The 24,063-nt window shown below is 45.5% G+C and overlaps 1 protein-coding gene across 1 annotated transcript in view; it reads right to left on the reverse strand.

The window, feature by feature from the left end:
* LOC140191856 (uncharacterized) overlaps positions 1-24,063 on the reverse strand; it is a 103,182-nt gene that overhangs the window by 51,328 nt on the left and 27,791 nt on the right. Inside the window, exon 3 of the mRNA XM_072249650.1 lies at positions 9,604-9,727. Coding sequence (XP_072105751.1) covers positions 9,604-9,727 — 124 coding nt within the window. The remainder of the gene's footprint in view (positions 1-9,603; positions 9,728-24,063) is intronic.

The raw sequence follows: 24,063 nt of genomic DNA on the forward strand, positions 1-24,063 counted from the left end.
TAAGTCGGTTTGTCATGTGTTTTCGTGATATCATTCTGGAAAAAATATTTTTATCATATCTTAATGCATGCATTACTAAATGACAATAAAAGGGGACTGCGTGTCCTCATAATCAAAATCATATGTATCTATCTCTCACTATCTATCTAGCTCGCTTTATCTTTATGTTTCTCTATCTATCTATCTGTGTATCTATCTGCCTTTTGCACAGTCAGTCTTTGTGTGTCGTTTTCATTGATTCTATTGTACATTCTAGTTCTAAAATGAGTGCCTGCAAGAAAATGAATCTCGAGGTAGTGTATGGTGACATATATGCAATGTAATAATAAATTTACTTTGAACCTTGATGAGGATGGCTCTCTGTTTACTTGGGAAACTGAAGTTTCACGTCCACTACGTGCTGCTGCCGGAAAGTCTGTGGTCTTGATGCGACCATCATACATTTAGCTCTTGAACGAATGTTTGCTGAACGGGTCTGGAAAGGCATTCTTTCGTCTTCGTCATGATCCCATCACAAACAATTGCGCAACACGCTGAGACATGCACCAAAAACAGAGGGCAGTCTGGGACCAAAGTGTGTACAAGGACGTCCCTTTATAAGAGAAATGAGGGGGAAATTCCTTCGCTAGGGGGTGGTGAATCTGTGGAATTCTTTGCCACAGACGGCTGCGGAGGACAGCTCGTTGAGTACACTTAAAACAGAGGCCGATAGATCCTTGACTAACAAGGGTGTCGAAGGTTACGGGGAGAATGCAGAAAAATTATTTGAGGGCGGAGATGATAAATCAGCCAAGATAGAACGACGAAGAGACTCGGCAGGCCCAATGGTTTGGTTCTACTCCTCTGTCTTAATAGTGCTCGAAGAAAATCATCTCAATGTAAAAAATGGCTCCTTGCCTACCTAAAATCCACCGTAGGGAGATGCCCGCGTCTCAAAGCTAAGCCCTGACGCATTCCATTTTCCAGGGCCACGTGCAAAGGATTGCCCTGCAGCCTGACACCAAGCACCTACAAGGAACGGTGTCGTTAATACACACCTGCCACTGAAATCATAGGAAAGAAAAAGCATGTCAGAATGGCTTACTCGCTCTAAGGGATTTATAGATAAATGCTGTCGCGCACACGCACGCAGCTCGCAGTTTACGTCAACCTGTCGGTCTTCAGGCCGTGCCAGTCGGGGGCATGTGCTAATACACAGCTTGTGTTCTGCCTTTCGTCTGGCCGTATACATGTGTACGGTTGAGAGACAACGGGCTTCAATTTCTGCTTGAAAGTGTTATTGTCCTTACAACAGACGGTGATGGGAATACTTAAAAGGCCAGGCAGCGTCTACGGAGGGCGAAACTAAGTTGGCGACGAAGGTGAAAGGCATTTAAAACGCAGAACGTGGAATACCCTGCCGCGCAGTACACAGGACCTTCGGCCCACGGTGTTGTGCTGGTCTTTTCACCGACTCTAAGATCAATCTAACCCTTCCCTCCAACGTAGCCTCCCATTTCCCTATCACCCCTCGGGCATTTCCTCAGAACTGGAAAGCAGATACAACAGAAAGCAAGTGCAGGAATGACGAGGCAGCAGTTGATGGGAAATTGAGCTAGGAATTTTCAGAGCGCGCCTCCGATGGCGACGAAGAAGGAGATCAAAGTGAAAGAATGGATTACCAAAAACCAAGAGCTGGAGCTGAAACGGGCAGATGGGAAATTTCAAAAAAAAAAAAAAGGAACAATCTATAAAACGATAAATCAACTCACGCGAGCCAAGATTACTGACTGAAAGAATTTTTTTGTTTGTTTTATTTAATTAAGTCTCACGCCCTTTGCCCTGTCGAAAACGTCAGTCGCTCTATAGGAGCCCAGATAGATCAAACTTTCTGCTCCGTTCTTTCCAGTCAGCGACATCGTTCCCTTGAGGCAAAGTAAACGTGACAGAGAATATCGACTGATTTACGGAGGGTAAATAAATATTATGATAGAACCATAGAACATTACAGCACAGAAACAGGCCTTTCGGCCCTTCTTGGCTGTACCGAACTATTTTTCTGCCTCGTCCCACTGACCTGCGCCTGGACCATAACATTCCATTGTCATGGTCCGGATCGGGGTCCCTTTAAATTTACCTTGTTTATGTTACGATCCGGACCGTTGATTCCCTGTTTTCCCGTGTCCCTCGACTTTGGTGATTGGAGGCAATTAACGCTCGGCTGAACCGGTAGTTTATAGTCTCCGGCTTTCAGCCGTTCGGCGCGGGAGCGTCTGCAAAGTCATCAAAGGTGTGGTGTGCCGATGTCATCTGGCCGGAGCAAGCCTAGTCTCTGCCGAAGCGAGTGCCGGTAATTCGCTCTTCCTCACCGGAGCAACCCTGTCCAGTTACCACGCCCAAGCGAGCCTGCAAAGTTTCCTCACCGAGGTGGGTCCGTCAGTTAACCCGCCGGAGGGAATCAAGAACCGCTGTCTACTGTTCCCGGGCCGAGTCGAGAGCTCGCCACTACCCGGAGGCTCCAAGTCAAGTCCTGGCTCCGGCGGCATTCAAGCACCAAGTCATCTCCTGGCCCTGGCGGCATTCAAGCACCAAGTCATCTCCTGGCCCTGGCGGCATTCAAGCACCAAGTCATCTCCTGGCCCTGGCGGCATTCAAGCACCAAGTCAAGTCCTGGTTGAGGCGGCATTCAAGCACCAAGTCAAGTCCTGGTTGAGGCGGCATTCAAGCACCAGGTCAAATCCTGTCCCTGGCAGCATTCAAGCACCAAGTCAAGTCCTGACCCTCGCGGCTTCCCAGTTCTGACTCAAGTCCTGGCCCTGGCGGTCTGTGATTCCTGTCCTACCCCCTTGTCTGAATCCCTTCTCTGCTCCTCTTTAACCCCCGCCTGCTCTTCGGTCTAGTTCCATCACCGGAGCTAGATAGCTACTGTCTGGTGCTCATTCGTGTTGGTCTTGTCTTGTCTCGTCCTCGCCTCCGTGGGGTAAGTCAGGCCGTCCTGCCGTTGCCCCGCGGGGGATCATGTCTTGTCGTGTCTTGTCCTCACCTCTGTGGGGTAGGTCAGGCCGTCTTGCCGTTGCCCCGCGGAGGGTCATGAGTCCCGGCCCTATGTCCTGTACCCAAGGAGGGGTCCCGGCTGTCTGTTCTGTGTGTGAGTCCCGGCCCTATGTCCTGTACCCAAGGAGGGGTCCCGACTATGTGTTCTGTGTATGTGTCCATGGTTCCATGTACCTGCTCCCCGAGACCGAGGCTCTGTGTTCCCATGTTCCTCCTCTCCCTAGCCCATGTCATGTCCTTGCCTGGTTCTGGGGTCCGAGCCCGAGGCAAGACCCAGGTACTGGGTCCTTGCCCAGTCTCGGGTTCGGAGTCCATACCCTAGCCTCTTCATGTCTCCTCTAGTTCTGGTATCCGATTCCGAGTCCTAGCCCAGACCCTTGGTCCCAGCCTAGTCATATTCCTCAGTCTTTGTCCAGTTCGCTACTCCTGCTCCTGCCTAGCTCTCCTGATATCGAACAATAAACTAAATCTAAGTAACCTCACAGGGTGTGTTTTGCATTTGGGTCCACCCGCGCACCCAATGCCCCGCCATTGTGACATCCATCCACCTCTCATCCATGTACCTGTCCAAGTTGTTCTTAAATGTTAAAAGTGAGCCCACATTTACCACTTCATTTGGCAGCTCATTCCACACTCCCACCACTGTCTGTGTGAAGAAGCCGCCTCTAATGTTCCCTTTAAACTTTTCCCCCTTCACCCTTAACCCATGTCCCCTGTTTTTTTTCTCCCGCAGCCTCAGTGGAAAAAGCCTGCTTGCATTCACTCTATCTATACCCACCGTAATTTTATATACCTCCCCTCATTCTTCTACACTCCAGGGAGTAAAGTCCTAACCTATTCAACCCTTCTCTGTAACTCAGTTTCTCAAATCCCGGCAGCATCAATCTGTTTTATTTTCAGAGAAATATCTTGCTACATTTTTAACAGCATAACGTCCTTGCTGACGTTAAGAGTTTTTTTTTTAAAGCATTTTTGAAAAAGATTCAAGATACGCATACTAAATGCTAGAGGAACTATGGAGGGGAATAAGCAGTCGACGTTTCTGGCCGTTGCTCTGGATTTCCAGCATCTGCAGAATCTCTTGTCTTCAAATTTCAAAATAGTTTACTGTCATTCTTCTGTACGCGAGCGTAAAGGGGGACGAAACTATTGCTACTTGGGATCTGATACTGCGTTTAAGAGACGTCATGAGAAATTTTTAAAAACGCACAGAAACAATAGATATCAAAGCAATCTTACAAAACACAATGTACAAGTAACTGTGGAGTGCGGTCCTATATACATACGACTAGCTTATATACCTGGTCCGGTTGTACGTACAGTAAGTGACGCTAGGCACGGGAGTGTCTGAACAGAAGCTGATTCTGACAGGAAATGATCGGAGTGACAAAGTTACTCTTGGCAAGACGAGCTGTTCGAGAAAGCAGCGGCACAAATGGAAACAGAGGAGAACAGTGACTTTGCCCTTGTACAGTACCGTGCAAAGCCTTCGGCGTATGCACAGTATATCGCCAGGGTGCCAAAGACGTTAGCGCAGTACTGCAGTAATTTTATGTATTCCCCGATGCAAAACAAAACCCAAATTTCATGACACCTGCGAGTGGTGATAATCCTGATCCTGATGTGGGTCTCTAGTGCGGGCTGGGAGTGGGAAGGGGGCGGGGAGAGGTTGAGGAAGGAAGGGGTGACTGTGTATGTGAATGTGCATGTGCGATTCAGTATAATGTGCCATGGTACTCCATGTTAGGCCATGAACAGACCATAGACCATAGAAACTACAGCACAGAAACAGGCCTTTTGGCCTTTCTTGGCTGTGCCGAACCATTTTCTGCCTAGTCCCACTGACCTGCACACGAACCATAATCCCTCCATACACCCCCCCCCCATCCATGTATCTGTCCAATTTATTCTTAAATGTTAAAAAAGAACCCGCATTTACCACCTCGTCTGGCAGCTCATTCCCTACTCCCACCACTCTGTGTGTGAAGAAGCCCCCAACCGATGTTCCCTTTAAACTCTTCCCCCTCACCCTTAACCCGTGTCCTGTGGTTTTTTTCTCCCCTGGCCTCAGTGGAAAAAGCCTGCTTGCATTCACTCTATCTATACCCATCATAATTTATATACCTCTATCAAATATCCCCTCATTTTTCTACGCTCCAGTGAATAAAGTCCTAACCTATTCAACCTTTCTCTGTAACTGAGTTTCTCAAGTCCCGGCAATATCCTTGTAAACCTTCTCTGCACTCTTTCAACCTTATTTATATTCTTCCCGTAATTTGGTGACCAAAACTGAACACAATACTCCAGATGCGGCCTCACCAATGCCTTATACAACCTCATCATAACATTCCAGCTCTTATACTCAATACTTTGATTAATAAAGGCCAATGTACCAAAAGCTCTCTTTACGACCCTATCTACCTGTGACGACACTTTTAGGGAATTTTGTATCTGTATTTCCAGATCCATCTGTTCCACTGCAGTCCTCAGTGCCTTACCATTAACCCTGTATGTTCTACCTTGGTTTGTCCTTCCAACGGGCAATACCTCACACTTGTCTGTATTAAACTCCATCTGCCATTTTTCAGCCCATTTTTCTAGCTGGTCCAAGTCCCTCTGCAGGCTCTGAAAACCTTCCTGACTGTCTACTACACCTCCAATCTTTGTATCATCAGCAAATTTGCTGATCCAATTTACCACATTATCATCCAGATCATTGATATAGATGACAAATAACAATGGACCCAGCACTGATCCCTGTGGCACACCACTAGTCACAGGCCTCCGCTCGGAGAAGCAATTCTCTACTACCACTCTTTGGCTTCTTCCATTGAGCCAATGTCTAATCCAATTTACCACCTCTCCATGTATACCTAGCGACTGAATTTTCCTAACTAACCTCCCATGCGGGACCTTGTTAAAGGCCTTACTGAAGTCCATGTAGACAATATCCACTGCCTTCCCTTCATCCACTTTCCTGGTAACCTCCTCGACAAACTCCAATAGATTGGTCAAACATGACCTACCACGCACAAAGCCATGTTGACTCTCCCTAATAAGTGCCTGTCTATCCAAATGCTTGTAGATTCTGTCTCTTAGTACTCCCTCCAATAACTTACCTAATACCGACGTAAAACTTACTGGCCTATAATTTCCCGGATTACTTTTCAATCCTTTTTTAAACAACGGAACAACATGAGCCACTCTCCAATCCTCAGGCACCTCCCCTGTAGGCAGCGACATTTTAAATATTTCTGCCAGGGCCCCCGCAATTTCAACACTAGTCTCCTTCAAGGTCCGAGGGAACACCCTGTCAGGTCCCGGGGATTTATCCACTTTAATTTTCCTCAAGACAGCAAGGACCTCCTCCTTTTCGATCTGTACAGTTTCCATGATCTTACTACTTGTTTCCCTTAATTCCATAGACTACATGCCAGTTTCCTTAGTAAATATAGGTGCAAAAAACCTATTTAAGATCTCCCCCATTTCCTCTTGTTCCGCACATACCCGACTACTCTGATCTTCAAGAGGACCAATTTTATCCCTTACAATCCTTTTGCTCTTAATATACCTGTAAAAGCTCTTTGGATTATCCTTCACTTTGACTGCCAAAGGCAATCTCATATCTTCTTTTAGCCCTCCTGATTTCTTTCTTAAGTATTTTCTTGCACTTCTTATACTCCTCAAGCACCATATTTACTTCCTGCTTCCTATACATGACATACAACTCCCTCTTCTTCTTTATCAGAGTTGCAATATCCCTTGAGAACCAAGGTTCCTTATTCCTATTCGCTTTGCCTTTAATCCTGACAGGAACATACAAATTCTGCACTCTCAAAATTTCTGCTTTGAAGGCTTCCCACCTACCGATCACATCCTTGCCAGAGAAGAAACTGTCCCAATCCACGCTTTTTAGATCCTTTCTCATTTCTTCAAATTTGGCCTTCTTCCAGTTAAGAACCTCAACCCTAGGACCAGATCTATCCTTGTCCATGATCAAGTTGAAACTAATGGTGTTATGATCACTGGAACCAAAGTGCTCCCCTACACAGAGTTCTGTCACTTGTCCAAACTCGTTTCCTAACAGGAAATCCAATATTGCATCACCTCTAATTGGTCCCTCTATATATTGATTTAGAAAACTTTCCTGAACACATTTTACAAACTCTAAACCATCTAGACCCCTAACAGTATGGGAGTCCCAATCAATATATGGAAAATTAAAATCCCCTACCACCACAACTTTATGTTTCCTGCAGTTGCCTGTTATCTCTCTGCAGATTTGCTCTTCCAATTCTCGTTGACTATTGGGTGGTCTGTAATACAATCCCACTAATGTGGCCGTACCTTTCCTGTTTCTCAGCTCCACCCATAAGGACTCAGTAGACAAGCCCTCTAATCTGTCCTGCCTGAGCACTGCTGTAATATTTTCCCTAACAAGCAATGCTACTCCCCCACCTTTCATTCCTCTGCCTCCATCACATCTGAAACATCGGAACCCTGGAATATTAAGCTGCCAGTCCTGCCCCTCCTGTAGCCAAGTTTCACTAATTGCTACAACGTCATAATTCCACGTGTCAATCCACGCCCTCAACTCATCCGCCTTCCCCGCAATACTCCTAGCATTGAAATATATACACCTCAGAAGATTTTTACCACCACTCACAACCTTTCTATTAGCTGATTTGCTTGAACTTTTAACATCATTTATTTTCACCCCAGCCATACTGTCAGCTCTGGCACTCTGGGTCCCAACCCCCTGCAGATATAGTTTAAAGCCTCCACAATAGCATTAACAAACCTCCCTGAAAGGATATTGGTCCCCCTGTAGTTCAAGTGTAACCTGTCTCTCTTGTACAGGTCCCACCTGCCCCAGAAGAGGTCCCAAGTTGATGCATTTCTTTTTTTTCTTGAACTCTGTATTCTCCTATGTAGAAAATTAATGAAAATATTGAAAAAGGCAGAAAGAAGATGATTGGAATCCGAAATGCACTGCTTTGGGGGGTGGAGGAGCCTGATACCCTCTCAACATTTTGATTATCCAAGCAAGACAAAACTTCAAACTGATTGCTGATAAATGAGATTTATATAGAGAGGCATGGTGAGCGTGGGCATAGTTGACTGAAGGACTGTTTTGGCCTTTGTTTCCTTGGAATGACAGAGGATGAGAGGTGACCTGATAGAGGTGTATAAGATGATGAGAGGCATTGATCGTGTGGATAGTCAGAGGCTTTTTCCCAGGGCTGAAATGGCTAACACGAGAGGGCACAGTTTTAAGGTGCTTGGAAGTAGGTACGGAGGAGATGTCAGGGGTAAGTTTTTTACACAGAGAGTGGTGAGTGCATGGAATGGGCTGCCAGTGACGGTGGTGGAGGTGGATACGATAGGGCCTTCTATGAGACTGCTGGATAGGTACATTGAGCTTAAAAAAATAGAGGGCCATGGGTAACCCTAGGTAATTTCTAAGGTAAGGACATGTTCGGCACAGCTTTGTGGGCCGAAGGGCCTGTATTGTGCTGTAGGTTTTCTATGTTTTTATGTTTCTAAAATACAGGTGAAGGAAGTAGCAGGAGCAAGGAGGGGGCTGTGCTGGTGTCAGAATCAGAATCAGAATCAGGTTTATCATCACGGTCTTAGTACTTTGCAAAGGTCTTAGGCACATTCATACAGCTAGGCTGCGCGACAACCGGCAGAGAAGGAGTGCCACGGCCGGAGTCGGCGCGGGCAAGACACACCCAGCCCCGAGACAGCATTTGATTCCAAACAACTGGCCTATTGATTAATACAGAATGTCTCTCTCTCACACCCTCTCCCATCCCCTTTTCCAGACGTTGATTCCCCTCTCCTTACTCCCTTCCCACTCCCAGTCCACAATAGACACCCAGATCAGAATCAGGTTTATCATCACTCACATATGTCATGACATTTGTTTCTTTTTTAATTTTTGCGGCTGCAGTACAGAGATACACACAAAATCACTACAGTACTGTGCAAAAGTCTTAGGCGCCCCTATACACACACACACACACACACACACACACACACACACACACATATGCCTAAGACCAGTACTATAGGTATGAGGTGTGGAATATAAGCGGAAAAGGATGCATCTTCCCTGAATTTCAGGCAATGGGTACCAAGTATTTGAGGATTTTTAGCTAAATATTTCAATACCAGCACTGCTATTCTGTTGTTACTTGTCTTATCACACCAATTCTTTTTTTTTTAAATTTGTCCCAGTGCGTGCACTTAAATAACGATAAAAGAAGAAATTGTAATTATCAGAACGCCAGGAAGCATGATAGCTCTTCAAATCTATGCTGTCTGTTCATTAAAGTGACATCTATTGTAATTACAACTGTATAATAGGGGAGCGAAGTATTGCAGGACTGCCAGAGTGTTATAAGGCTTGGTTTACAATTAAGCCTTTTGCATACGACATGACTTTTAGAATTGGAAGCATAAATCACCGTAATGGAAGGTTTCGCATGCACAGTGGTGCCCTGCGCGGCCCGAGACGCGAACACGCGCGCCCTCTGCCGTTCGTAATGTGAATTCAGACATTACCTGATTACTGTATATTGACGAAGAATCGGGATTTTTCCGCATGCCAGGGCGACAAAATTTTTCTTCTCCGTCCCTATCTTGCAAGTATGATGCTATAATCAGCAGTTTATGTTCCAGTCTGATCCTGTAAAGCCGAAGATCAAATCGATTAATTTCCCGTTCCAAAGTTGAGAGACTCTTAGCTGACCTCTGTGTGCTTTATCTAGGACAGAAATGATCACATGACTGGGGAAGAAACACAGAGTTTTTGATATTCGAATTTTAGTGCTTTTGCCAATATTAAAAATGACATCAATTTACAAAGTGTTTTTTTTCTCGTCGAAATTATTTCTTAAATATTACCAGTTCATCATGGGTAAAGCCCTTCCAACCATTGAGCAGATCTACCTGAAATACTGTCGAAATAAACAGCATCCTTCATCAGGGATCCCATCACCCGGGAGGTATTCTCTTCCCGTTGCAGTTATTACCCTTCAGCCATCAGGAAGAAGGTACAGGAGCCTCAGGATCCACACCACCAGGTTCAGGAACAGTTATTACCCCCTTCAGCCATCAGGAAGGAGGTACAGGAGCCTCAGGGTTCACACCACCAGGTTCAGGAACAGTTATTACCCCTCAACCATCAGGAAGGAGGTACAGGGGCCTCAGGTCCCACACCACCAGGTTCAGGAACAGTTATTACTCCCCTCAGCCATCAGGAAGAAGATGCGGGAGCCTTATGACTCACATCAACAGGATCAGGAACATTTACTACTCCTCAACCATCAGGCTCTTGAACCAGAGGGATTAACTTCACTCAACTTCACTTGCCCCATCACTGAAATGTTCCCACAACCCATGCACTCACTTTCAAGGATTCCTCGTCTCATGCTATCAATATTTATTGCTTATTTATTTACTATTACTATTTCTTTCTTTTTTTATTTACACAGTTTGTTGTCCTCTGAACTCTGGTTTAACGTTCAAATTGGGCAGTCTTTCATTGATTCCTTTATGGCTAATAATCTATAGGTATACTGAGTAGGCTGACAGGAAAATGAATCTCAGGGTTGTATATATGTACTTTGATAATAAATTAACTTTGAATTTGAAATTTAAGTGTTCCGGTACAATAATAATTTTTGTGTTTATGCTGCAGAATTGGTTATTAATAATAATTAATAGTGAGAGCATGAGTTGCATAGAGTCCTTGAAAGTGAGTCCATCGATTGTGGAATCAGTTCAGCTTTGAGGTGAGTGAAGTTATCCACGCTGGTACAGGTGCCTGATGGTTGAAGGGATAATAACTGTTCCTGAACCTGGTGGTGTGGGACCTGAGGCTCCTGTACCTCCTTCCTGACGGTTGAGGGGTAATATCTGTTCCTGAACCTGGTGGTGTGGGTCCTGAGGCTCCTGTACCTCCTTCCTGATGGTTGAAGGGTAATAACTGTTCCTGAACCTGGTGGTGTGGGACCTGAGGCTCCTGTACCTCCTTTCTGATGGTTGAGGGGGTAATAACTGTTCCTGAACCTGGTGGTGTAGGTCCTGAGGCTCCTGTACCTCCTTCCTGATGGTTGAAGGGTAATAACTGTCCCTGAACCTGGTGGTGTGGGTCCTGAGGCTCCTGTACCTCCTTCCTGACGGTTGAGGGGTAATAACTGTTCCTAAACCTGGTGGTGTGGGACCTGAGACTGCTGTACCTCCTTCTCGATGGCAGTAGCTCCTGTTCATTTCTAGACCAAACACTGCAAGTGACTTGTCACAAGAGTGAAAACACTTTATACATAACGAAGCTTGTACTTTCAACAATACGAAAAATGATCTCCCATCCTACTAGCACCCGCAGAAGTAAAACTAACTTGAACTTTGTCAGATTTGAGTACTTAGCAGGAGACCATTTTGGCAGTGCAGAGATGCGAGGTGCGCAAGTGGGTCTGAATGGGGATACACAATAACATGATGCCTGTTAATAGCGTAAGATAAGTCCTTAAAATCAATTCTTCCCCGCTGCAGAAGCCACATGTTCTCCAAACATTATCTACCATATTATTGCAATTATTTATCACTAGTTTACTAGAGATAAACTTCCGGGTGTCTGTTCATATATTTTTCAAAAGTTACATCATCTGGTATATATTACCTAGGTTATTTACAGTGCCTATAAAAAGTATTCATTCCCCCCCCCCCCCCCACACACACACCCTTGGAATTTTTCATGCTTTATTGTTTTACAACATTGAGTCACAGTGGATTTAATTTGTTTTTTTCACACTAATCAACAGAAAAAGACCTTTAGTGTTAAAGTGAAAAGAGATCTCTACAAGCTGATCTAAATTAGTTACAAATATACAATAAACCATGATAACTTCCAAGCGGGTGAATACTTTTTTATAGGCTCTAAATATTAAGAATCTCCATTATCAATGCCACATCATACATTGTATTCCACTATTTATCCTCATATTGTACTATAGCATTTGAGGTTTGATTATGGTACGGTCAAGATGATACATGGTGATACATGGCGACGTTTTGTGGGCAGCTCACAAAACTTCTACATATACCTCTGAACTATTATCTCTACAGTCTACTTTTGGAACGTCTAAGTCAGGAGTTCCTACCTTTTTATTCTACGTACCAATACAGCTAAGCGAGGAGTCCACGGACCACAGGTCAGGAACTCCTCTTCTAAACCAACTGGCGACTTTACAGTCTCTTGAAGGATCGGGGACTCTCTTTGATCCTTGTACGATCAAAGAGATGCAAGAGCTCCTGGCATGACCTCTGGAAAGCCATCTCGCATGTGAAGTGGCAATTACGGACCAAACCGAAGTCACAGAAGGGTATGTCAGGTATGCTTATGATTCTATCACTCGTTGCTTTGCTCGTTACGTGCTGTGTCGTGGGTGATCGCGGTCTTTCAATGGCTTTGATTACTCATGGCAAATTTTTCTACAGAAGTGGATTGCCATTGCCTTCTTCTCGGCAGTGTCATTACAAGACGGCTGACCGCCCCCTCCTCGGCCCCCCCCCCACCCCCAGCCATTATCAATACTCTGCAGCGATTGTCTGCTCGACGTCAGTTGTCGCACAACCAGGACACGTGATGAACACCAGCTGATCATATGACCATCCACCGCTTGGCTCCCATCACCTCACGTGATCCTGAGCTAACGGAGGGAAGGAAAGCCTTACACCTCCTTTTGCCATAGGTGTATCTCCAACTTGCCACTCAAGTACCTCAATTAGGGTATCTAATTCAGCAAACTTAGCGACCCTGGGAGTTAGCGTGCATTAGAAGATCCCCCCCCACCCACCCCCCACGTTTTACAGGGCGCATGGTTCCTTTCATACAAAATCCTTATTCAACCTGGCCCAAGAAGCTGTAGGCATTCCCCTTCAAGTTCGGCAAAACAACTATGAAGTGCTAAATAAGTCTGACTTCCTCGTGTAATTGTTGTTTTATTGGCAGCAATTTGAAAGGATTTCAAAAAATTTTCAAAATTCTTCTTCTCCAAAGTCATCTCTTCAATCGGGTTCTGTATTTTTTTCAAATTACATCATGCCAGTTTCAAGTTAGCTCTATTAATCTGTCTTTCTACTCTTCACCTGGAAACATAAAACTCGGAAAAAAAATTCGAGCTATTTTTGTCTTGATCGTGGAGACACAGGAAACTGCAGACGGTGGAATCTGCAGCAACAGGCATTCCGGTGAAAGTCTGGTACAGAGTAGCCACTGGACAGGATCAGAGAAAGCTGCAGAATTTCGCATTCTCAGCCAGCTCCATCATGGGCACCTTTCACCGCAGCACCGAGGACATCTTCAAGAGGCCATACCTCAAAAGGTGGTACAGTATCCATCATAAACAGATCTCATCACCGAGGAAATTGCTGGCAACACGGAGGAGGTGCTAGTACAGGAAAAAAATACACTAGGAACAGTTTCTTCTCCACCAGCATCAGATTTGTGAATGGGCAATGAGCCCATGCACACTTCCTCACTGTTGTTTTTCTTTGTGTATTTTTTTCCTTTTTTTGCTCTTTAACATAACAAATAAGTTCACGGCATATGCCAGTGATACTCATTAAACTCACAGCCTGAGAGAGGATGCTGCTACCCAGTCTACCAATCCTAGTCCTAGTTCCCTTCTCCATTACCCCTCATCGAACAAACTTTTGTTACCGTATGGAGCTGAATCACGGACCACCTGCAGTAGGCACCGGAAAACCCTGGAACAATCCCAGCACAAATCCTTGAGGATTGGCAGGAGGGAGAGACGCCAGCGGGCTAGAGAAGGCCTACATGAGCAGCATCTCCACCATGATGAGGCAGCACCAACTCTACTGAATAGGTCACGTCATCGGGACAGTAATATTCCCAAAAGCAGGTTGACTCTGTGGTTAAGAAAGCATACGGTGCATTGGCCTTCATCAATCGTAGGATTGAGTTTAAGAGCAAAAGGTAATGTTGCAGCTATATGGGACCCTGGTCAGACCCCACTTGGCCTACTGTGCTCTGTTCTGGTCGCCTCACTACAGGAGGACGTGGAAACCATAGAAAGGGCGCAGAGGAGATTTACAAGGATGTTGCCTGGATTGGGGAGCATGCCTTATGAGAATAGGTTGAGTGAACTCGGCCTTTTCCCCTTGGAGCGACGGAGGATGAGAGGTGACCTGATAGAGGTGTACAAGATAATGAGAGGCATTGATCGTGTGGATAATCAGAGGCTTTTTTTTCCCAGGGCTGAAATGGCTAGCACGAGAGGGCACAGTTTTAAGGTGCTTGGAAGTAGGTACAGAGCAGATGTCAGGGGTAAGTTTTTTACGCAGAGACTGGTGAGTGCGTGGAATGGGCTGCCGGCGACGGTGGTGGAGGCGGATACGGTAGGGTTTTTTAAGAGACTCCAGGATAGAAAATAGAGGGCTATGGGTAAAGCCTCGGTAGTTCAAAGGTAAGGATATGTTCGGCACATCTTTGTGGGCCGAAGGGCCTGTATTGTGCTGTAGATTTTTCAATGTTTCTAAGTTTCTAAACAGATCGTTTACTCCAGTTTAAGGAAAATCAGTGAGCCCTTGGTGGGCAAAGGAAATTCTTGAAAGATAACATTAAAATCAGCCTGAAGAAATTCAACATTACAGCCATTAACTGGGAAGAGGGAACTTCACTACATGAGAGTGACCTTCACTGTGCCACAGTAAACAAGCGGCAGCTACGAAAGGAGAGGCTGAACAACCAAAAGACCCATCCACTAAACCACAGACCCCACCTACACTTGCCCACACTGCACCAAAATATGTAGATCCTGGATTGGCCTCTGCAGGGCCCACCAATAGACACCTCTTAAGAGAATGTCATACAGGACTCGAATGACCCATTACTGCCCCTCATCAGTCAGAAACGGCGTGGAATGCAGGAGGTAAGGGGCCCCCGGGGGGGAAAGATTTTACTACTATGATGTAGAACTTTGCTCACTGCTCTTTATAGTAATTTTTTTTTGATATTTAGAATATTTTCATTTCGTTATTTTCAAAGCATCTTCGCTTTGCAGAATCGCTTGTACATGCACCTAAGACCTTCTCACAGGTTTGCATGAATACATAAGATACATTATATACACAGATTGATTGTATGTCCATAAAGTGACGCTGGGCTCAGGAGTGTCTGTACGTAAGGTGACTCTGACAGGAAATGATAAAGTAGTGGTGGTTGGGGGTGTGTGGAGGGGTGGGTCAGTGGGTGTTTGGGGGTGTGTGGAGGGGTGGGTTAGTGGGTGATTGGGGGTGTGGAGGTGTGGGTTAGTGGTGGTTGGGGGTGTGGAGGGGTGAGTCAGTGGGTGATTGGGGTGTGGAGGGGTGGGTCATTGGGTGATTGGGGGTGTGGAGGGGTGAGCCAGTGGGTGATTGGGGGTAATGATTAGACTTACTGCTTGGGGACGGTAGCTGTTTAAACTTATACACACACACACACACACACACACACACAATTATTTATATTATTACACAATGATATATTTAATTTATAAAATAATTAAAGTAGTGAGGCAATGTAGGAAGGACGACTGCTCTGTTGGACCAAAGTTTTAAGCAACACACATCAAAGTTGCTGGTGAACGCAGCAGGTCAGGCAGCATCTCCAGGAAGAGGTACAGTCGACGTTTCGGGCCGAGACCCTTCGTCAGGACGAACTGAAAGAAGAGATAGTAAGAGATTTGAAAGTGGGAGGGGGAGGGGGGAGATCCGAAATGATAGGAGAAGACAGGAGGGGGAGGGATGGAGCCAAGAGCTGGAGAGGTGATTGGCAAAAGGGATACGAGAGGATCAGGGGACAGGTGGCCCATGGAGAAGGAAAGGGGGAAGGGGGAACCCAGAGGATGGGCAAGGAGTTATAGTGAGAGGGACAAAAGCGAAAGGGGGGGGGGGGGAATTAAATAAATAAATAAATAAATAAGGGATGGGGTACGAAGGGGACGAGGGGCATTAACGGAAGTTAGAGAAGTCAATGTTCATGCCATCAGGTTGGAGGCTACCCAGACGGAATATAAGGTGGTGGTCCTCCATCCTGAGGACCAAAGTTTTGTTTGTTTGATGAGCGGTAAGCCGATGCGTCGGAAGCCTGGGGGCGCTTGTGGGCTGCCCCCCCCTCCCCACCCCCAGCACAACCTCGGTCTCTGTTGGTTGTTGACGCAAATGACACATTTCACTGTACGTTTCGATGTACAGGTGACAAAAAAGCCAATCTTTATCATCGTCAAAGTATTATTATGCTAGGGTTACAAATTAGACAATGAATTGAATTGAACTGCTGCTGCTAAGTTAACAAATTTCACGTCACCTGCCGGTGATAATAAACCTAATTCTGATTCTCAATTCCTAGCAAGGTGTGTTTTTTAAGAGTAACTATTCTTGCAAGAGGATGGCACAAGCATGGTAAACAGCGCAATGTGCCCACTGGACACTCAGCTCTCACCCGTGGCTTCAAGTAGCTGTTTGCGTGCGGCGGCGGCGGCTGCAACCCGAAACACCGCTTCGACAGGTGGGCTGCACCAGGTGAGGGTAGCCGGGGGGGGGGGGGCGGTGTCTAGTGCCCCGGCGAGACAGGGGGCGTGCCTCTCGTACCATGCGAAGGCGGATGAGATGAAGAGTGAGATCTCATGGCCAGGAAAGGCGGTTTGGAGTACTTCGTGTAGAGCGAACAGCATGACAAGGCAGGGAATCCATTTTCATCCACTCAAGCCAAGGAAGACGATTAATCCCGGTCATCCGCTGTCAAGAGAGTAGAATTGCCCCAAGGCTTTTCCACTTTAAAGCCCCCCCGTACAAGTTTCTTGTCATCGTCGGAGCAGGAGTGGGAATCAGAGTTAAACGCTTTGGCCACCGGTAAGTTCTGCTTTTGGCGGATGGAGCGGGGGTGCTCAACGAAGCGGTCCCCCAGTTTACGACGGGCCTCATTGATGCAGAGGAGGCGGCACTGGCAGCCCAGGGGGCACCACAGAGGACTCCAGCGGGTTAACAGCTGAAGTATTGCCCCAGCTGGAACGGCTGTCTGGGGCCCTGAATAGAGGTGAGGCGGGAGGTGAATGGCAGGTGTGGCCCTTTGGCCGCTTGCCGGGACAAGTGCCAGGACGGAGATTGCTGGGGATGGACGACTGGACAAGGGAATATTTTATTTGCATATGTCTGCGTAGGAACTACAGTGCACATTTTTGTATGTTGGACGCAGTTAATTTGTGTGACAAATGCTATAAGACCACAGAACAAAACGAGAATCAGGCCATTCGGACAATCGAGTGTCACTCCATAATGGCTCATCTATTATCCCTCTCAACCCCATTTCAAGGTATCTATCTCTCTATCTATCTATCTATCTATCTACCTACCTATCTATCTATCTCTCTATCTATCTATCTATCTATCTACCTACCTATCTATCTATCACTCTATCTATCTATCTATCTATCTATCTATCTATCTATCTATCTATCTATCTATCTATCTATCTATCTATCTATCTATCTATCTATCTATTTATCTATCTATCTATCTATCTATCTATCTATCTATCTATCTATCTATTTATCTATCTATCTATTTATCTATCTATCTATCTATCTATCTCTCTCTATCTATCTCTCTCTCTATCTATCGATCGCTCTATCTATCCATCGATCGATCAATCTGTCTATCGATCTGTCGATCGATCTGTTTATGTATATATTTATTTATTTATTCATTTATTTATTTGTTTACTTATTCATTCTTTCATTCATCCGTTCATTTATTTAATGAGATGCAGCGTAGAATAGGGCATTCTGGCGCTCCCAGCCAAGCTGCCCAGCAACCCTGATTTAATTCGAGCCTAATCACGGGACAATTTACAATGATCAATTAATTTACCAGTCGGTACATCTTTGGACTGTGGGAGGAAACTGAAACACCCGGAGGAAACCCTCGCGGCCTCGGGGAGAACGTACAAACTCCTTACAGGCAGTGTGGTGGGGGAACAATGATTTGCACAGAATCGCCCCCCTCGAGCGAAAGGAATACCCTCCTCATCTCTGTCCTTGTATTTTGGGCTGGCCCTATGGCGTTAAGTGGTTAGAAACAACGCTCTACAGTACCGGCGATAAAGATTCACTTCCCGCTGCTGTCGGTAAGGGGTTTGCAAGGTCTCCCAGAAACCGCGTGGGCTTCCTCCCCCAATCCAAAACAAACTTGTGGGTAGGTTAATTGGCCGTTGTAAATTATCAGGCGATTAGGCTAGGGCTAAATCGGGCCTTGGTGGGGCGGCGCGGCTCGATGGCCCGAAAGGCCTGCTCTGAGCTGTATCTCAATAAGACCACAAGATATTGGCGCAGGAGCAGGCCATTCGGCCCATCGAGTCTGCTCCGCCATTCAGTCATGGGCTGATCCAATTCATCGTCTTAAATACACCCAATGACTTGGCCTCCACAGCCGCTCGTGGCAACAAATCCCACAGATTTACCACCCTCTGACTAAAGTAATTTCTCCACATCTCAGTTCTGAAAGGACGTCCTTCAATCCTGAAGTCGTGTCGCCTTGTCCTAGAATCCCCGACCATGGAAAATAACTCTGCCATATCTAATCTGTTCAGGCCTTTTAACCTTCGGGATGTTTCAATGAGATTCCCCACCCACCATTCTCCTGAACTGCAGGGAATACAATCCAAGAGCTGCCAGACGTTCCTCATACACTAACCCTCTCGTTCCTGGAATCATTCTCGTGAACCTTCTCTGAACCCTCTCCAATGTCAGTATATCCTTTCCAAAATAAGGAGCCCAAAACTGCACACGATACTCCAAGTGTGGTCTCACGAGTGCCTTATAGAGCCTGAACATCACATCCCTGCTCTTATACTCTATACCTCCAGAAAAATGAATGCCAATGTTGCATTCACTTTCTTCACCACCGACTCGACCTGGAGGTTAACCTTCAGGGTATCTCAATACATAAGACGAATATTCTGGGGCTGTTCCCTCTGGCCATAGACTCCCCCCACTATAGGAAGCCCACTCTTATCTCGGCCATTGATTATTAGATAGATTTTAATGAGATCTCCCATGTGAGCGCTTACGGGATAGCATAAGTATGACGGATGCCTCTTTGAGGGATTGGGATTGGACGAGGGCCAGTCTAAACATCACACGTTACTGAAATATTGTAACAATGCAATCCCATTCCAAAAAAAAATAGCGGGCTCGTGGACAATTTATATATACATAACTTTATAGTACCAATGCTGGAATGACGCAGGAACCTTCAGAGTGTAAAGAGAGACTTTAGTGACCAATGAAGGGCCAGAGACTCGAAACACGAGCTCTGCAGGAGTTAACATTGCGCATACATCTTGCGTGGGCGCTGACGCTTATCGTGTCTTCTTGCTATGGCCAGTTCATCTGCGTAGTGAGCAAAGTGGATCACGTCGGCTCTTGAAGCGAGTTGGCTGTTTGGAGTAAATTGTAAACTCAGAACCGGTAAGGGATTGGGTCAAATTGGGTCATACTACCCTTCTCTGTCTCGTTCGGTTTGCCTTCCTTACTGCCAGCACCATGTCTTTCTCTGGCTTTCTCAATATTTCTTCGCATGGCGTTGCAGTAGCTCCCTCATTCCCTGAAGCATTCGCCTACTTGCCTTCCTTCAGTTTTAAGTTTCTGCACTTTCGGGACTTCAATAAGCCACGCGAACATCAACTAATCACTGCTTTCAAACTGGTTGTTGTTTTTTTAAAAACTGTTTGCAGCCTCTGCGGCGCGGTGCAATGTGAAACTTCACCTCCCGTTTCTTTTTTAAAAAAAAGGACAAAATACCTATAATTCTTCGCAATTAAAAAAAAGTCAGACTTTTTTTCTCTCTCTCTCTCCTTTCAAGTATTGCGTACACTTCTGGTCGTCCTGTTATTGAGGCTTTGGAGGAGAGGCGGAAGAGGTTTACCAAAATACTGCCTGGACTGGAGGGGACCTAATGCTACCGTGAGGGACTGGACAAATTCGGGTTCTTTTCCCTGGAATGGCGGGGGCTGAGGGGCGATCTGACAGAGGTTTATAAGATTGTGAGAGACATAGATGGATTAGACCGACAGTGTATTTCTCCCGGTGTCTAATAGCAGAAGGCTTGCATTTAAGGTGGGGAGGGAGTGCAATTTCAAAGGAGGTGTGAGGGGGACGATTTCGTTTTCACACAGAGAGTGGTGGGTGACTGAAATGCGCTGCCTGGGGCGGTGGTAGAGGCAGATGCATTAGGGACCTTTAAGAGACGTTCAGATAGACACACGAAAGCGAGGAAAATAGAAGGCAGGAAAGGTTAACAGTCCGCCACTTCATGGGTCATTAAATTGGTTCGGCAAAGCATTGTGGGCCGAAAGGCTTGTCCCTGTGCTACGTTCTACGTTCCTTCACGGTCTTTGATTACTTTGGCCGTCGAAGGCCATCAGCGGTTTCCCCCGTGCTCGCAGTTAAAGCACCACGTGTTGGCGTACCATTTTCTTTGGTGCGGTTTGCTGCCGAGTTGCTACTCTGGCTCGCATTGCGCGTGGAATTAGATTGGTCCCTCACCCTGCTGGATCTTTCTCCGGTTGAAATACCTCAGTTGGTTTAAGGACATCCAAAGAGAAAACAAAAGACGACACAATTCTTTAATATTTTAGGCAAGAAAGCTTTTTTATTTCCATCTTTTACAGTTTCAAAATAACAAAAAAAGGAAAAGGGCGCGAAGCAAAAGTTTGGGCATCCTGCATGGTCAGTACTTAGTAACACCCCCTTTGGCAAGTATCACAACTTGTCAACGCTTCTTGTAGCCAGCTAAGAGTCTTTCAATTCTTGTTTGGGGGATTTTCGCCCATTCTTCCTTGCAAAAGGCTTCTAGCTCTGTCAGATTCTTGGGCCGTCTTGCATGCACTGCTCTTTTGAGGTCAATCCACAGATTTTCGATGATGTTTAGGTCGGGGGACTGTGAGGGCCATGGCAAAACCTTCAGCTTGCGCCTCTTGAGGTAGTCCATTGTGGATTTTGAGGTGTGTTTAGGTTCATTATCCTGTTGTAGAAGCCATCCTCTTTTCATCTTCAGCTTTTTTTTTACAGACGGTGTGGTCTGCTTCCAGAATTTGCTGGTATTTAATTGAATTCATTCTTCCCTCTACCAGTGAAATGTTCCCCGTGCCACTGGCTGCAACACAAGCCCAAAGTATGATCGATCCACCTCCGTGCTTAACAGTTGGAGAGGTGTCTTTTCATGAAGTTCTGCACCCTTTTTTCTCCAAACATACCTTTGCTTATTGTGGCCAAAAAGTTCTATTCAAAAGGTTCAAAGGAACATCTAAACAAGCCTGATTCATTTTTGAAACAAGTCCTGTGGACTGATGAAGTTAAAATAGAACCTGTGTGTGTGTGCGTGTTTGTGTGTGTGTGTGTGTTTTGTGTGTGTGTGTGTCTGTGTGTGTGTCTGTGTGTGTCTGTGTCTGTGTGTGCGTGTGTGTGTGTGTGTTTTGTGTGTGTGTGTGTCTGTGTGTGTGTCTGTGTGTGTCTGTGTCTGTGTGTGCGTGTGTGTGTGTTTGTTTTGTGTGTGTGCGAGTGTGTGTGTGTCTGTGTCTGTGTGTGTGTGTCTGTGTCTGTCTGTGTGTGTGTGTGTATGTGTGTCTGTGTGTGTGTGTTTGTGTGTGTGTGTGTTTGTGTCTGTGTGTGTGTGTTTATTATAGAGTTTTTATGTTTTTGCACATTCTTTTAAATCTATTTAATATATGTAATTGATTTACTTGTTTATTTATTATTATGTTTTATTTTATTTATTATTTTTTTCTCTCTGCTAGATTATGTATTGCATGGAACTGCTACTGCTGAGTTAACAAATTTCACGTCATATGCCGGTGATAATAAACCTGATTTAAATTCTGATATATATTCGTTTAAGGGAAGGTACGAAAATATGCCTGGTTTCCAATGTGGATATATCGTAGGGGATTAAGTCTCCGTAATGCTAATGAAAATAGGCGCGAGTCAAGGGTGCAAAGTACAGGGTCGTTGAGGAGAATGCTTGAACCTCATTCTGGTAACGTGAGAACGTCAGAAGTCAGCAGCATAAAAACTCAAGCCTCAAGCTCCGTGCGGTGTCCGGCTCTGAGTTATGTACTGGCGTTTAGGCAAAACTCGCACTTCTCGTATACTTAACTTACCCCATCGAACTTGGACGTCGATCAAGAGCATCGAACGAAACAAAGTTGGGAGAAGAGAGAGAATTGGAAAAATTCTCTCAAACTGTGCGATGGAAAGAATAGAGTTACATTGGAGCTAACGGGACAATTTTTTCGGTCGCCGTCTTCACAAAGCATGTTGTTTCCGAATCTCGCGCCTTCACCCTAACCCGTTTCTTTAATACCTCCTTAAAATTTAATATATTCCATTATTGAAAACCTTGCGGAAAAGTTATTTTCTGTGATATTTTGGCCTCCTCTTAAGCCACGTCTTGCTAAAAGATTTTTAGAACTGAGATCATGTATTCAAAAATAATTAACATGCTACTTCCGTGTGTGTAAGTGGAACTGAGCTTTCTGTTTCAATGCCAAACTGTTTAATGGTTTAAAGTTTACAGTTTTTTTTTAAAAGAAGGTTACTTCGCAGTAGATTTAGAAACAAAAATTCTTTCGATCCCCCTACGCACGAATTTAAAATTGTATTCTGATGAAAACTGATTTCTCGCTGATTTTCAAAATTACCTCTCCGTTTCCCTTCCGTTGAGCGGTGGTCGGCACACACTTGCTATAAAAGCGCGTTAACGCGTCCTTAACATTTGCAGTTGGTCGGCTGGATCGCCCTTTCAGCCGGCAGCAGTTTGAGGCATGGCGTGTGCTTTGAAACTAACTTTGAGAGTCCGCAGAAGAAATAAAAGTGCTGGAGTTGGTGGTGGGGGGGGGGGGGAGGTTTGTTTGCTGGCAATGACGGGGGTGGGTTTCGATTTAGGCGATGTCCTAATGCGCACTGGCTCACTGTAAGAGCAGAGGATGATTACAGCACAACTAGCTACTCAAGGACATTCGAGGAGCCCTGGGCAAATCGTTCAAAAGGTCACGTTTCAAAAAGTCGGTTGCTGTCATTAAGGACCCCCGTCACCTAGGACATGGTGTATTCTCATTGCCACCATCGGGGGTGGGGGATGAAGGGGGAGAGGTATAGGAGCCTGAAGGCACACACTGAACGTTTTAGAAACAATTTCTTCCTCTCAGATTTCTGACTGGACAACGAATCCACATACACAGCCTCGCCGTTACTTTTTTTGCGGGTTTTTTTTTTTTTGCTGTCGTTGTACTACTTATTTAATTAATTTTTTTGTATCTACTGTATTTCCTATTGTAGCTTATATTTTTTTTTAAATTACGTATTGCGGCTTACTACTGCCGCAAAGCAACTGATTTCGCGACATTGGCCAGTGATTAGCAAACCTGGTTCTGAACCGCAGAACGACACCAACATAAGGGATATAAATCACGATCATAAAGTTATATAGAACAGAAGCCAGCCCTTCGGCCCACCGCCCCCAGGCAGGCCGCTATACCTACTTACTAATCTCACACACAGAGCACAAAACAGAAAACAGCACGACACAGTACAAGCCCTTCGAAATAACACGAATTTCCGGTGATTTCTTTCTGCGTCAGTTACAAACGGACACATTTATTAATTATTCTTGTTCAGTTTCACAACCTACTAACGCGCCTTTCAGAAAATGGTCACCTGCAGGAAGACCTGCCTCCACTTTCAAACAAAGGCAAGCTATACAGCATTTATGTGTGTCGAACGGCGGGTAGTCAGAACAGCCCAACGCAGCACCGGCACCAGCCGACCTGCCATCCAGGAGAAATAGGCAGAAAGACGTACTGTTTGTCGTAGTTTTACGTACATAAGCTGTCTTATATATTTATATGTATTGTATTTTTTATTTTGTTTTTTTTTGTGCCGCATCGAATCCGGAGCAACG

The sequence above is a fragment of the Mobula birostris genome, chromosome X (assembly GCF_030028105.1).
Source record: "Mobula birostris isolate sMobBir1 chromosome X, sMobBir1.hap1, whole genome shotgun sequence".
Taxonomy (NCBI): Eukaryota; Metazoa; Chordata; class Chondrichthyes; order Myliobatiformes; family Myliobatidae; genus Mobula; species Mobula birostris.